Source organism: Hibiscus syriacus, unplaced genomic scaffold (genome assembly GCF_006381635.1).
Source record: "Hibiscus syriacus cultivar Baekdansim isolate YM2019G1 unplaced genomic scaffold, ASM638163v2 tig00002919_pilon, whole genome shotgun sequence".
In the NCBI taxonomy this organism is placed as follows: Eukaryota; Viridiplantae; Streptophyta; class Magnoliopsida; order Malvales; family Malvaceae; genus Hibiscus; species Hibiscus syriacus.
The window spans coordinates 1,665,910-1,680,423 of NW_024061957.1; the positions used below are offsets into that span (position 1 = coordinate 1,665,910).

General features: G+C 35.2%; 1 protein-coding gene across 2 annotated transcripts; it reads right to left on the minus strand.

Moving 5' to 3' along the window:
• Window positions 1-11,447: 11,447 nt before the first annotated feature.
• LOC120165864 (protein LONGIFOLIA 1-like) lies at window positions 11,448-14,427 on the minus strand. Of its 2 annotated transcripts, none has more exons than XM_039175303.1 (5): window positions 14,386-14,427; window positions 14,154-14,345; window positions 12,634-14,061; window positions 12,320-12,512; window positions 11,448-12,007 (listed from the first exon to the last, which is right to left on the minus strand). In XM_039175303.1, exons 2-5 carry the CDS (start codon window positions 14,301-14,303, stop codon window positions 11,448-11,450), a joined length of 2,331 nt encoding a protein of 776 aa, XP_039031234.1. In that variant the 5' UTR covers window positions 14,304-14,345; window positions 14,386-14,427. The 2 variants fall into 2 exon arrangements, with proteins under 2 accessions (XP_039031234.1, XP_039031230.1); XM_039175299.1 differs by having other exon boundaries at window positions 11,448-12,010.
• Window positions 14,428-14,514: the final 87 nt, after the last annotated feature.

Genomic DNA, 14,514 nt, shown 5'->3' on the forward strand with positions numbered 1-14,514 from the left:
CCACATAATAACAAAACTACTCTATATCGTGTTTCCGATTCAAAACAATGAAAACTTTCTATCATTATTCAGATATGATTTCAGCTTTCTGAAATCAACTTTTGATCTTACTAGGCATTTCCTGAGGTGTTCGCTCTTCATCCTGCCTGGCCAGGACAGGTGAATAGCTATCACAATCAGGAATATCACCTTTCACTTACTTCGAAATTATCACGATCGGATTTCTACTGTATTAAACTATTCTTATTCTATTAGCAAGACAACATATTCCTTACACTATCAGATCAGAAATTTTTCAATCTATGTTGGCATGTACACCTTTTATGACACTTTGGACTTCGGTTTATGCCGAGAATCGGCTAAACCTTAGCTCTGATACCATTAAATGTAACACCCCCAACCCGTATCCGACCCGGATACGAGTCCGAAGTGTCACATTGACTTTTCAAACATTTATTCGTATAAAATAGTGAGTAATTTAAAAACTTTGATAACACTTAACTTATTCAAAATGTTTACAAAATATATCAGAGTTCATACAATTTATATCTTTAAACTACATGCCAACTACACTCTATAACCAGTACATATATTTTCTGATCTGACATTTGGTAAGGAGAACTGACCTGTCTTGCTCCGCATTACTCTTTACTCTTCTCGAAACCTACGTGTGAAACAATCACACGCTAAGTCGAAGACTTAGTGAGGCATAAAAACTTATAATGCACTTTATAACATATATCAATATATGCATATCCTGTTCTATCATGCTATACCAAATTACATGACTTCCTCATATCATGTAAAATTATATCAGATTAATTAACAATAAATACATACATGTACATAAATCATCATTAGCAGTTTATCATGCAATCACATACTTTTATGCTTAACCTTTTCAATCAAACACTATACACACACAACATCATATCATTTGTAATACATTTATCATATCACTAACATATATTTGTTTATATCTCTTGATTAGCCCATGTACACCTGTGAGAACTGTAGATATGTGAGTCTATTGAGGTTGTGCACCACTATACTGTCATCACAGCTCATATAAATGTCCCAAAGGACCTATCCAGAGGTCATAAAAATCCTCGGTAACTATCCAGAGGTTATAAAGATCCTCGGTAACTGTCCATAGGTCCCGAAGAACCTAGGTAAACTGTCCATATGTTCCTTAGAACATAGGTATACTGTCCATATGTCTCGAAAGACATAGGTAAAACTGTCCATATGTTCCGTAGAACATAGGTAAACCCTCGACTCTTGGCATGCCAACTATACCCTTAGCTCTCAAGACACATAACATGGGTATTTTCTTTTATACTTATCATTTCACATAACACATAGTTCAATTACTCATAGAACATTTTCATATGAGTCACATTTACATGTCACATAGCTTATATACTTTCTCGCGTAGTTACATAGATCCATGTCATATAACATATCATATAGCTTAGTTCATTTCTCAGATATTCATATAAACATACATATCATATCTTGTTCACATATGATCATATATGCTTCATATAACACAAGAAACACCTATAACACTTTCTCATAGCTTATATCAATTTTCAGAGTCCTTTCATATTACCTGATGGCATATATCATATAGATATATAATAACTGATATCATATTATCTACCTGATGCTCCATTTCTTTGTATTCCCTTTTTCATATCATCATACATTTAAATATTCTTATATGTCCTATCAATATCCTATAAAATTACTCATATTCTCATATATCATATTTGAATATGATTTGTATAGTAATACTCTATAATTGTATCATATAATGATTTTACCCAAGTACTCCTTTATAAAGTTTATATTACATGTTCAATTAGTCTCATGCTATCTTATAAATAATTTCCATTTATTTTATATCATTTTCCTTTTCCACTCACATAAACCATCTATTTATTTAGTTCAATTTCTCATGACTTCCACAATACTCTTTAATAAAACTTTGTAGCTCTTCACTATACATAAACCATAGTTTCCTTTAATTTATCAATCTTCCCTATATAACTTATGTATCCTTATTTATGCCCTCGAATTCATATTATTCTCTTAGAATCTCCTAACATTTCTCGTATAATCACTTATACCATATCATATAACTTATTCCATGTTCTTCCATTATTACATAATAAAGTCTTACATAAATCATATAGCATATACAAAGCCTATCATTATCTTTAATCATGCATACATACAATCAATGTAATACAAATAATCACATATAATTATAACCACACATAATCATGTCCATGACTTCATGCATATTACTCTAGGAAATAGACTCATCGCAAGTCTTATTTCCATTAAACACTACTTATCACTAGTATGCACTCACCTTGGCCTCACTAGTCAATTCCAATCTCTTATCTTTCCCTTGGTCAATCTTACTTGCCAAATGTTCCGGAATTGCTTTATGCATAGAATCTACATAAATGTACATTTTGAGGCAATCATTAGATACCTACACCTTGTAGTTGCATACTAGCAACTTAAACGAACTTATTAAACCAATATTTACAATTTTCCTTTAGGGGGAATCGGTTCCCTCCTGTGGGGGTATCGGTTCCCCCATGATATTCTGGAAATTTTATTCGCTTGAAGGGGTATCGGTTCCCCTTGAATGGGTACCGATTCCCCTTGCCCAGAAATCATATTTTGAGCTCGAAATTCACTTCATTTCAGCTTAAACCTTCATATTTTACTTCCTTTAATATTCCTAACTTCTATACACATATTTAAACTCATTTCTATTCCATAATCACTTCTTTAAACCCAAATTTCCATCATTTACATGGCATTCAAGAATCACACTAAATTTTCAATGTGTTCTAAATCCAATTCTAACACTTCATACTTCTTAATTAGATTGATGACAAGTCAAATTCATCCATAAAACTTCAACAACCATACCATATCAAAATTTCATCTTAAAACTCATATTAAAAATTCCTTCTTAATTCATTTATCTTATTGTTTAAATCCCATATAAGCTTTCCTTAAGCTTATTTACTACCCAAATAATCAAAACTAATTTATAAATTCAAAAATTAAGAAGCTGAAATTAACTCACCCTTATGAAGTAAACCAACGGGAAGAAGAAAGAAGAAGAATGAAGCTTTCCAAACACTTCCTCACCCATAAGCTTCTCTCTTTAAATAAAACAATAAATATCTTTTACATAAAAAGACCATAATACCCTTTCAATTCTTCCATAATTACCATTTAATCCACTATCAAAATATTACAATTTAAATCCCTAAACTTTTCAATTTTTCCTAAATTGATCACCAAATTCTGAAACTTTTCAATTTAGTCACTAACTCGTTATTGCGGATGTTACAGAAGTGCTCGTCCGACGATGGAGAAAAAGTTCATAATGAGAATAACTTGTTCAACCTTAGTTCGATTCCATCACAGAAGGAAGTGGATCAACATTTCCATTGGAGAGTTCATAATGAAAAGAACTCATCTGATGAAGGAGAAGAAGTTCATAATGAGAAGAACTTGTTAAACCTTTAGCTCGATTCCATTGCATAAGGAGTTGGAATAACACTGACCTTGGCTCATCCAACGAATAAGGAGTTGGATCAACATCATCATTTTGTTATTCCATCATATAAGGAGTTGAATAAACATCATCATTTCGCTCGTCCATAACATAAGGAGTTGGATTAGCATCACCTTGACTCGTCCATCACATAAGGAGTTGGATCAGCATCACCTTAGGTCAATTATCGCAAAAGAGTTGAGTCAACGTTTCTGAGAGAATAAGTTCATAATGAGAAGAACATGTTCAATCAGATCTTACCTATCGCAGAAGGAAGTTGATTGACATCCCCAGCGAAGAGTTCATAATGAGAAGAACTCGCTCAATAAAAAGAACTTGTAACAACAGAATTGCAGCAGTACAAGCCGGATAAAAAATGGTGCTTATTATCTTTGTTTTATTCATGTTCCACAACAATAAGCAAAGAGGGGCAATTGTAATAACCATTTTTTATCCCAAAATGATGACGATGATGACGATGATGATAATAATAAAAAAAAGATGTAATCCCTGAATATTCGGGGCATTAAATGCCCCGATGCTTGACCATGCCCTCTCTCTGTCGTCCGTACGAGCCTCGCCAACCACCATGCATAGGAAAATGAAGAATGTAAGAAAGCAAATAGGAGATGAAATTTTTGTTGTAAAAATGAGAAGAGTGGATCTATAAAAGAACACCATCAAAAACTGTAAAAATAGGGGCTCCTCGTTAAAAAAATGGATTCACCCTCCATTCGAAAGCAATAATAGAGAACAAATCATTTCTTTTCAACAACAAAATACCAAACTTTTTTTTTCGTATTTCATTTTTTTCAAAAAAGAAGAGAAGAAGAAATGAACGTATACATTTGGCCGAGCCTTCCACCGGAGTTAGGGACCTCCTTTCACTAATCTGAACGATGAAAAGGCGCATCATATCCCCGGGGGTAACATATTTGAAAATCCAATCAAATAGCGAACTACAGAGATTGGAGCATTGGAAACAAAGAGTTTTGACATGTTTAAAGGCCTTGGAGGTCGTTTCATAAAAAATTGAGCCCAAATCCGTAACCACAGTGTCGGGGCGAGAAGACTGGTGTAGTTTGGTGGCCAGCGACTAACGATGACGGTGGCAGAATTGCAACAATACAAGCCGGATAAAAAATGGTGTTTATTATCTTTGCTTCATTCCTGTTCCACAATAATGAGCAAAGAGTGGCAGCTGTAATCACCATTTATTATCCCAAAATAATAATAATAATAAAAGAAAAAGAAAAAAAAGGGTAATCCCTTTATATACGGGGCATTTAATGTCCTGGTTACTGTTGTTGCTCCATGCTTAACCATGCCCTCCCTCTGTCGTCCGTACGAGCCTCGTCAACCACCATGCATAGGAAAATGATGAATGTCAGAAAACAAGTAGGAGATGACATTTTTGTTGTAAAAATGAGAAGAGTTGATCTATAAAAGAAGACCACTCGAAATCTGTAAAAAGAGGCTTCTCTTTAAAAAAGGGACGAAAAAATGGTTTGTAAAAAGGGGATTCACCCTCCATTCGAAAGCAATAACAGAGAACAAAGCATTTCTTTTTTAGCAACTAAATACCAAACTTTGTTTTTCATCATTTTTTTAAAAAAACGATAAGAATAAATGAATGTATACCTTTGGTCGAGCCTCACACCGGCGTTAGGGACCTCCTTTCGCTAATCCGAATGGTGAGAAGACGCATTATATCCCCGGGGGAAACATATTTGAAAATCTGCCAGATCCATTGACGAACGATGGAGATCGGAGCGTTGGAAATTGAAGAGTTTTGACCATGTTTCATGGCCTTGGAGGTCGTTTCATATAAAACGGAGCCAAGATTTGTAACTACAGCGTCAGGACGAGCATACTGGTGTAGTTTGATTGCCAACGACCAAAGGTGACGGTGACCGACATGGCGGTTGACGGTTGGGCTCCCGCTAGATTCAGAGGAGGCTTAGAGAGAAGAGAAAACTTTTCTCTCTAAAAAAAAAGGAAAAGAAATGAGAGATAAATTAAAAAATGGGTGATAAAGAGTATTTATACCATCCTTTCTTGAAAAAAAGTTTGGCATTTTGTTGCTGAAAAAAAATGTTTTGTTCTCTGTTATTGCTTTCGAATGGAGGGTGAATTCCCTTTTACAAACTATTTTCATCTATTTTTTTGAACAAGGAGGCCTTTTTTTTACAGTTTTTGAGTGGTCTTCTTTTATAGGTCCACTCTTCTAATTTTTAAAATAAAATGTCATCTCCTACTTGCTTTCTGACATTCATCATTTTCTTATGTATGGTGGTTGGCAAGGCTCATACGGACAGCAGAGGGAGGGCATGATCAAGCATGGAGCAGCAACAGTGACCGGAGCATTGAATGCCCCGGATATTTCGGAATCACCCTTTTTTCTTTTATTATTATTGTTATTATTATTTTGGGATAAAAATGGTCATTACACTTTCAAGCACAAAATAAGCAAACATTAGTATGACTAGAATAGATTCAAGCAAATGTAGCAGAGGACAGTCAGAATCACAGTATTATTTTTGCAGTACTACAATTAATGTGGCTTCCACTACGTAAACATAACTACTTCCTTTACTTGATTAAGACTCTAACACCCTAATTCTCCCACACAACTTAAAACATTTTGCCTAATGAGAATCCCACATATAGCAATTAAGGATACGCCATAGCTGAAAAAAAGCTAGTACATAGCACTAACAAAATTACTAATGGAACAATAATCAAATGCTTGTATTGATTTCCTGATGACAATCAGTGATTTACATTTCCATATTTGCTTTAAACAACAAATAGACTAAAAGTGATGTCATTTTTTGTTCAAAATGACATCAGTTTTGACAAAATACAGTAGTTCCAATCATATAAAAGTAGAAAGCAACTAATTGGGTCACCATGATCAAAGCTAATTATTCTATATATAATTATATTATATATATTCAAAACCCCATATTTTGAATTCCAAAACCTACTATGAAGTGACTTATAAAGAAGGGGAAAAAACAACAAAAATGTGATGCTTTCAAGTTTCCACTATGTCTTGACTAGAAGGAAGGATGAGTAAAAATGAAAGCAAGGTAAAAGAAATCGGACTTTTCGCTAAAACTCTCCAAATCATTATAATAATAACAAAAAATGAAAGAAGAAGAATTAGAAGTAACGCCTGAGGGTGGAAAACATCGACCTTCACGTTCCTGTACATTTCTAACACCATTTCCAGCAGAAATAGTTTGGTGCTATTTGTGATTTTGGGTCCAATTTTGTTTTGTGAATCGTAAACCAATGTAGCCCAAGTCATTTGGATTCAAGTAAACTAAGGCCCACGTTCCAATGTTCGCCCGATGAAGCTAGCTCGGCCTATATGATTTGTTTGACCACCCTTCTTTCCTGATAAATCAACACTATGGAATAAGTATGGTTTTTTACTTGTATTTTTGCTAATTAATCTCAAGGGTGAAATGATAAATTTGATGCAGACGGTAGGAATTTGAGTTCTGATGTTATGAAGGAAGAAAATTAATTTATACAATAGGATTAAGACCACGATGTCAAGTAACAATGACAAGGATTACACAAAGATCAAAAACACGTGCATAAAACAACCATTCGTAATGTAATACATATGAAAAGTATACGGGGACAGCGGCACATGCCCGGCGATGTCACCAATGCACCACCCAGCATCTCGTTACTAACGTTTTAAACAACCGTGTAATGTTTTAACCATGATTTTCAGAACCGGACCGGTTAGCAGACCGGTTAGCGAACCGGCCATGCTACCGGTTCACTAATTCAACCGGTTCGATCAGTCGGAAGAATCGGACGACGTCATAATTATTTAAAAAATTAAATAAAAATACCAAAAATATTTAATAAAAAATAATTTTTTATATCATAAGTCATATTCAAAACAAGTCATAACATATATAAATTAAAAATCATAAAATCAAGTGAAACAAAATGATTCAAATTAACTACAACATAATATTTAAGGTAAAACATATTAAATAATAAATATAATTATATAACTATAATTAAAAAATAAATTTGTGACTAAAAAAATCATAACAAAATTATATTGTTTGGTTTAATTTTTTTTAAACAATCCCACATGGCTAAGAAACATAGAAGAGCATCCCAAAAGTCTAAAGAGTAAAAATATGAAAACAAAACAATTCTACATTGCTAAGAAACATAGAAGAGCATCACAACTAACTTCTATAAATAATAGAGGTAATTTGACATTAAAAAACATGGAGCCTTTTGGTGAGCAATAAGTGAACTATTCTTTCACTTCAATCAAGCTCGAATTTTAGGCTTCAATTGAGCTTCTCATTTTTTTTTTAGTTCAAGCCTTTTTGAGTTCAAGTTTCAATATTATATTTCGAGTTCGAGTTGAACTTGATAATTTTTAACTTGTGAGTTTGAGTTGAGTTGAGCTTACTTTTAAAGTTTTCAAGTTCGAGATGAGCTCAGCAATACTCAAGTTCGACTTGGCTCGTTTAACAAACGATGTTTGGTTTAATTTTTTTAAAAAAAAACAAAATTTCCGATTTTCAACTGGTCCGGTTCGAACGGTTCAACGGTTCTGGCCGGTTCACTAGTAGCGGTTCAACCGGTTTAGATTGAATCGGACTAGGCAACGGTTCCCGATTGAACCGGCCGGTCTGGTCCGGTTTTCAAAACAATGGTTTTAACTTAGTTTAATTGAATATAATATAATAAAATAAAATAAATAATTTATAAAAGTAGACCATTTTTCTTAAAATTACATAAATATATAAATTAACCATTAAATAATAAAATGTGAGAAAGAATAAAGAATCCAATTAAACAACTCGAAAAAAATAATAAATATAAATAAATATTACTAGTATCGATACTAAAAAATAAACATCGTTAACAATAATATTAAAATACATATAACAATGACAACATATTAACAAATTAACTTAATCGTAATTCAACTACGATCTATTTTGAGTGTTGCAAGCATCTATTGATGAAAGAGAATCAATCTGATAAAGGTAGGAGACAAGTGATGATTTGAATAATCTCAGACCCTATTATTGTTATTGTTATTCAGGTAGGCCTAGCTCTATCTATATACATCAACAGTGAATGGCTAAGGCCTAGTGATAAAAGGGACCAGCCATGTTATAAAATGGGCCACAAGCCCCTTTGATGTGATTAAAGAAGAAGAAGATAGTGGACCGCAGCTAGGTTCGGCTGTTACAGTATAATCTCAACCCCACAAAACTCGGCATTTCATTTCAGTTCAGTGTATTATTACTCTCTATACATGAATAGATGCATTCCATGACAAAACAATAGCACGTTCATTGATGTAATGAAATCCTTGGCTGGCTTACATTATGTTAGTGTGATGTTAACATGATGAGTCGACAACAATGCTGTTAGTACTGCAGCGTGTATGAGCTTAGACTACATGGGATTATTAGTTGAATAGTTAGAAGCTTCTTAATATTGTTAATAGCAGTTAATATTGCTAGCATGGTTAGTTGTGAAATCTATTTACATTAGTCATTAGAATTTGTATATAAACAACAGCAGCAACCTTGTATTCTACACAGTTATTTTCACAATCAATAAAGTGTTAACTTTCTTTACTCAATACTTGTTGCTCATCTCTTATTCATGCACATCATAGCATTGATGGCTCCTTTCTCACACGTTATCTCTCATAATCGAGGAATAAAAAGGCGTACGAAGATATTTTATGTATATACGGTGACCATTGAATAACAAGTTAAAATATATTATTTCCTTCTTCTATTAAATTTTCCAATTATATTATTTATAAAATTCGTTTTTTAATTTAAATTTGATATATTATAATCTCTTATATAAAATTATTTTAATTTAAGGTAGAATATATTATAGTTATCAACTTGTTTACTTGCGTTTTATAATAGTTGATTATGATCATATAAATATTGCGAAAAAAAATATTTGTAGTGATTATAATTATTCGAACAAATTATTTCATTCCATGTTTATATTTTAAATGATTGATTTTGAATCGTTTACTATTGTACTTGTAATTTTAAAAAAAATATATAGTAAAATTGATTAAATAAAGTAAAATTGGAGTCAGTTTTATAAATTATTAAAATCACTTCATCTTAAATAAGAGAGATGGATAGGACAAAATCCGCATGGCCTACTCCTTCATCGCCATTGATGAATTCCAAAGGAACATTTGAAGCATGGCGCGCCTGCTATTCAACTGTTTCATGCATGTGTCTTCTTCCTCTTCCACCGCACTCAATTTCCATGTGTTTTGAATCAATGAAAGGGCCAAAGAACATTGAAATTTTAACCGCTTCGTCTTCTTTTGTAGTCCCCATGCATGTTAAAAGAAAAGAGAGTTTGTCATTCGTCCATAAAATTAGTGTCTCCCACATCACTTTAGGGAACTTAATTGAAGAGGGCCCTTAGCTGTCAGCCACATCCCCATGTCTCTGATTGAATCAAATGAGGTTTTTTTTCTAAAGAGTGTTGGGGCTTTTGCAGGCAAGCAACAAGGTTTTACTGTCCTTTTTACCTGACTAACTGCATTTAAAACAAAACTTGGTAGCTTAGCTTCTTCCATTGCATTAATAATCATAAAAATGGATGAGTTTAAGAAACAGAGGAAGGTGAGCAGAAGCCAATGAAGCCAAATATATAAGCAAAAGATATGGAAAAGGATCCCCCCCCCACGATTAGGACACTGTGAACGCCATGGTTTTTTGTTTCACACTGACATTATCAGAATCATCAGAGACCTTTTTGAAGGCAGAAAGGGCTACACACAGTCAAAACTCCAAAGGTTCATCCCTCACTCCTATGGCCAACGCCTTTATAAACGGCGGTTCCATTACATGACTCTGGCAACTTGCTATGAGAGGGCATTTAAAAAGAGGAAATGTGAAAAGACAAGTACTCTCTGCAAATTGAATGCCAAGAAACAAAACCAACAGAGCACGGTTTTGTGTCTGTTGTTGAATTAAAATCCAACCCAGAACCACGACTCATTTCTAATTGGTTTTGAATGAATCGGGTAAACAATTACAAGTTACATGACAGACAGACTAAATAGACCACAGTGAGCCCTTGATGAAAAATGAGACGATGACCGACAACCACCACTCAATAAGAGATCGAGTATAATGGCATGGACGAGCTAGAATTAAATATTAGTAGGAGTCGAAATATTAGACTATTTAAGAAAAATATAAAGACTTATTAGGTATTTAAATTCGAAATTCAGTATGAACCAAGCGAACTTAATGATCAAGGGATTGTTGTTATCCTTTAGGTCCCGAGTTCAAGCACGTATGTAAGGGTATAAGCGTTCATTGTCAAATAATTGAAAGTGTTTTTACAGATTTTTTTAAATAATATATATATAAGATTTTAGAATTAACAACTATAGTATAATTTATAGTTTACCACTGACTATCATATTTTTTCTCTGTCTATAAATTTTTATTTATTTTAAACTTTTCACAATTTTATTTATTTATTCGCCGTTATTCTAACATGTAAAACTAGAAAATAGACTACTGATCTACTAAAAAAACTATTATTGTTATGTTAAATGACGATGATATGATAGAACATACGAGTTTCGCAATCCATTTCCAATTTTGGTCACAAACATTATCCCACCTTTTTTACGGCTTGCTAAAGGGGAGTGATTGATGTGCGTGGTCTTTCATCTAACATCTACCAATTTGCTTTAAAAAAAACCAAAATATATAAAACTAGGCGCGAAAAAGAGAATGAGCTAAAACAAAGCGCACGAAGAATAATTTCATCCTTCACTTCAGAACACCAACTTCCTACGAAGTGCCGAGATTTCAGTACTTTTCAAAGAAAAAGCAGCAAGATCTTGGATACTTTCTACGATCAGATCTTTGAATATCAGACGCTCAATATCAAGCACCGATTCCGACATCTCGACGGGTTGATCTCCCCAACCGTTAATGGCATCCCCTGCAAGGTCTTTTCTCAACACACCACAAATGTCCTCGAACACGTCATCCGACGAGTCTCGCTCTCTAATATTTTGGAATTCTGACCAAATTTGCTGCAAAGATGTCTGTCCCGACCCTGATTTTGTAGGGTCGATAAGCTTCCATGCCGGTAATAGTCTCTTTTGGTTGAGGATTTCATTGATGATGTCGAATATAAGCTTCCTTCGGTGTCTAGAGACTTTGGAGGTGTCTTTACCTTTCAGAAGCTGCTGCTTCTCGAGCAACAAAAACACATCAGAGTCATCTGGCAGGTAATTGGATGCCCTCAGGATATCGGAAATGTAGATGAAATCGCAAATGTCTGATTTATCTTCGTCGGACGAGATCACAGTGGAATTCCATGAGACATTTTCTGAGTCAAACAACTTAATCAGATAAACTCACCAATGAAGTATCTGAGAACATGACGTCATGAAGAAAGCTAGTTTTGAACGGAAGCTATTTGACTCTCCAGTAGTGACAGACCTAGGCCAAAACTACAATCAGGCCTACGAAATCGTAGTGAGTACTACATGCGTCATCGTAGTCGAATGCATAATCTAGCGAATCGAACTCAGTTCGTATACTTTTTATACTCCTCGTGAATAAATGTTTCAAAATTCAGAATTCTGATTGTACGAAAATAAATTTCTGAATAAATAAATAAATGTTTCATTCTTACCTTTGAAATCGATGCTTCGTTTCTTAACAGGGGAAACAAACGATTCCTCCTTGTAAAACGACGAGTCAAGTACCGAGACAGGACTCGACTGCAACTCGGTTGCAACGGTCATCTCTGCTATGCTGTGAAGAAGCTCATCACACCTTTCCAAGAGGCTCCTTCCTTCGTTGTATTCCTCCAACACCTTCGATCTCTGTAAAAACCCATAATGCCAAAAAAAATAGAACAATGAATTTCTCTAGTATAAAACGACAACGGTAATTGTGCAAAAACAGACAACTAAAAGCCCACATTAATTAATTGAGCAAATTTACCACTGTATCGGTTTGAGAACTTGTGCTAATCCTACTCTCTGAAACAGTGGATGTTTCATCTTCCGCTGGAACAAATATTACCTTCTCTTCTTTCTGATAAATCTCAGTCGTTGATTTCATGTTTCTCGGTGATCTATTACTCGTATTATCCAATCTGGGTTTTCTCACATTTACACGAGGGGACTGAACCGGAGATACTCTCCTCTGCTCCACACTACCATTCCCTCTCCTCTGCGTTTCAATGCTCAATGGCCTTCTGTGAGGACTCCTCACGCCCCACTCACTCCTTGTAGGAAATATTGAACCCCTATTATTCCTTTTTTTCCGTTCATTTTCCGACCGATCACGTCTAGGACTCGTCGGATAAGGAACCTCGATACTCAAGTTTCGGCGAGGTCTAGGCCTTGATCTATTACTCGGAGGAGGCGATTCGTTGCCAATCCTTCTGCCCTGGGAAGCTTGTGATCTTCCCGGTTTGATAACGGTAATCGGAGATTGATCATTTTCATAAACAAAGTTCATGTTATTCGTTTGGCTTAGAGATTTAGTGTTGTGTGAGAGGCCTTTGAGTTGCAAGGCTTCGAGGATTTGCTTAAGAGTCTCTAGATCTTTCGATGGTTCATCGATTCCTTTGAGTTTAACTTGTTTCTCAATCTCCCCGTAGATGGAAACTGGTTGCTTTGGCTCGGGAAAAAAATCGGCTGAATCGTAGAAACATTTCCTTTGGCATACTCCTCGAACTACAGCTTTCATTGGTTCGGTTCTCGCATTTCTTAATCTTTCTGATCTGTTATTCATTAAATGCTCTTGTTTGCCGCCATTTTCTCTCAATACATTGCTCGAAATCTCCTCGTTTTGGAAATTTGGTAGCTGGCTCTGTTTTAAATGGAAATTAACTTCTTCAATAAAACAATGCTGAATTAGATCTCTGCCTCTGGCTTCCGACGCGGACCTTCGGAGCTCGGCTTTACCATTTGGTTCGGGATCCGAATTCGGTAATGACCCGAGTCCCATGAGCCTCGCGATTACGCTGGGGGGCCGTCGTTGTTTGTCGCTATCATCCACTCCATTTTCTTCACTGTTGGTTTTGCATTGGTTCGTACGGATCTTACGGGGTTTGAGGCTTCCTTTAGCATCAACGGCGGCTCTGCTATCAAGAGAGAGCCTCGGAGCTTCTTTGGAAAATTTAAATGGTGACCTTGTATTGCCTTCTTTGAATTGGACAATGAGTAGCGGAAGAGATGCCTTATTCTGGTTTCCCGTCGGAGTGGAAGGCTCCGGTGCTGGGGACCGGAGCTCTGATACCCCAGGAGATTCCTTGAAACGGTCCGGTGATGGTGCTAATCGTCCTTGCGGCTGCTCCTCTAATTCTCCCGTTGTTAATGGTGACTCAACGGTCTTCTCTTCCTCCGTCGTCGTTTCACTCACCTGAAAAAAAGGTCAATAAAACATGACCAATGTATAAATAAATCTCCCAGTGTCCACAGACCCACATTCAAAAATAGAAAAAAAATACCAACCGACGAAGGAAGGAGGCGCTTGGTTGAGTAAAGGCTTTTGCCGGTGGGAATCTGGTGACGTTCAAAGATCTGAAGAAAACCAGCCATGCAACCCATTTGTTTCCCAATTCGCTCCTCTAATTTTTGCTCTGCCATGATTCCAGTCGTCATTGAAAACAAAGAAATAAAAAAGCTTTTCCCTCTATGTTTTAACTCAGTTATCCTCTGTGTTCTCTATCTATCTTCTCATTAAAATTCCATCTTAACATTTGTCTCCATTTTTTTTGTTGTTTCTGATACTCTCTTCGTTTCTTTTTTTTTTCTTTTTCTCTCTGGCTGTTTGGTTTGTGACTGCAGTCTATTTCTGCTTCTCCCGCTTTTC

What these genes read in the sequence shown, in the direction of transcription:
- LOC120165864 (XM_039175299.1), bottom strand. Translation starts at nt 14,303, where the DNA reads ATGACGACTGGAATCATGGCAGAGCAAAAATTAGAGGAGCGAATTGGG. An exon ending in GTTCTCAAACCGATACAGTG is followed by an intron (nt 12,513 to 12,633) that starts GTAAATTTGCTC and finishes GGGTTTTTACAG; the next exon opens with AGATCGAAGGTGTTGGAGGA. An exon ending in ACGAAGCATCGATTTCAAAG is followed by an intron (nt 12,011 to 12,319) that starts GTAAGAATGAAA and finishes TGTTTGACTCAG; the next exon opens with AAAATGTCTCATGGAATTCC.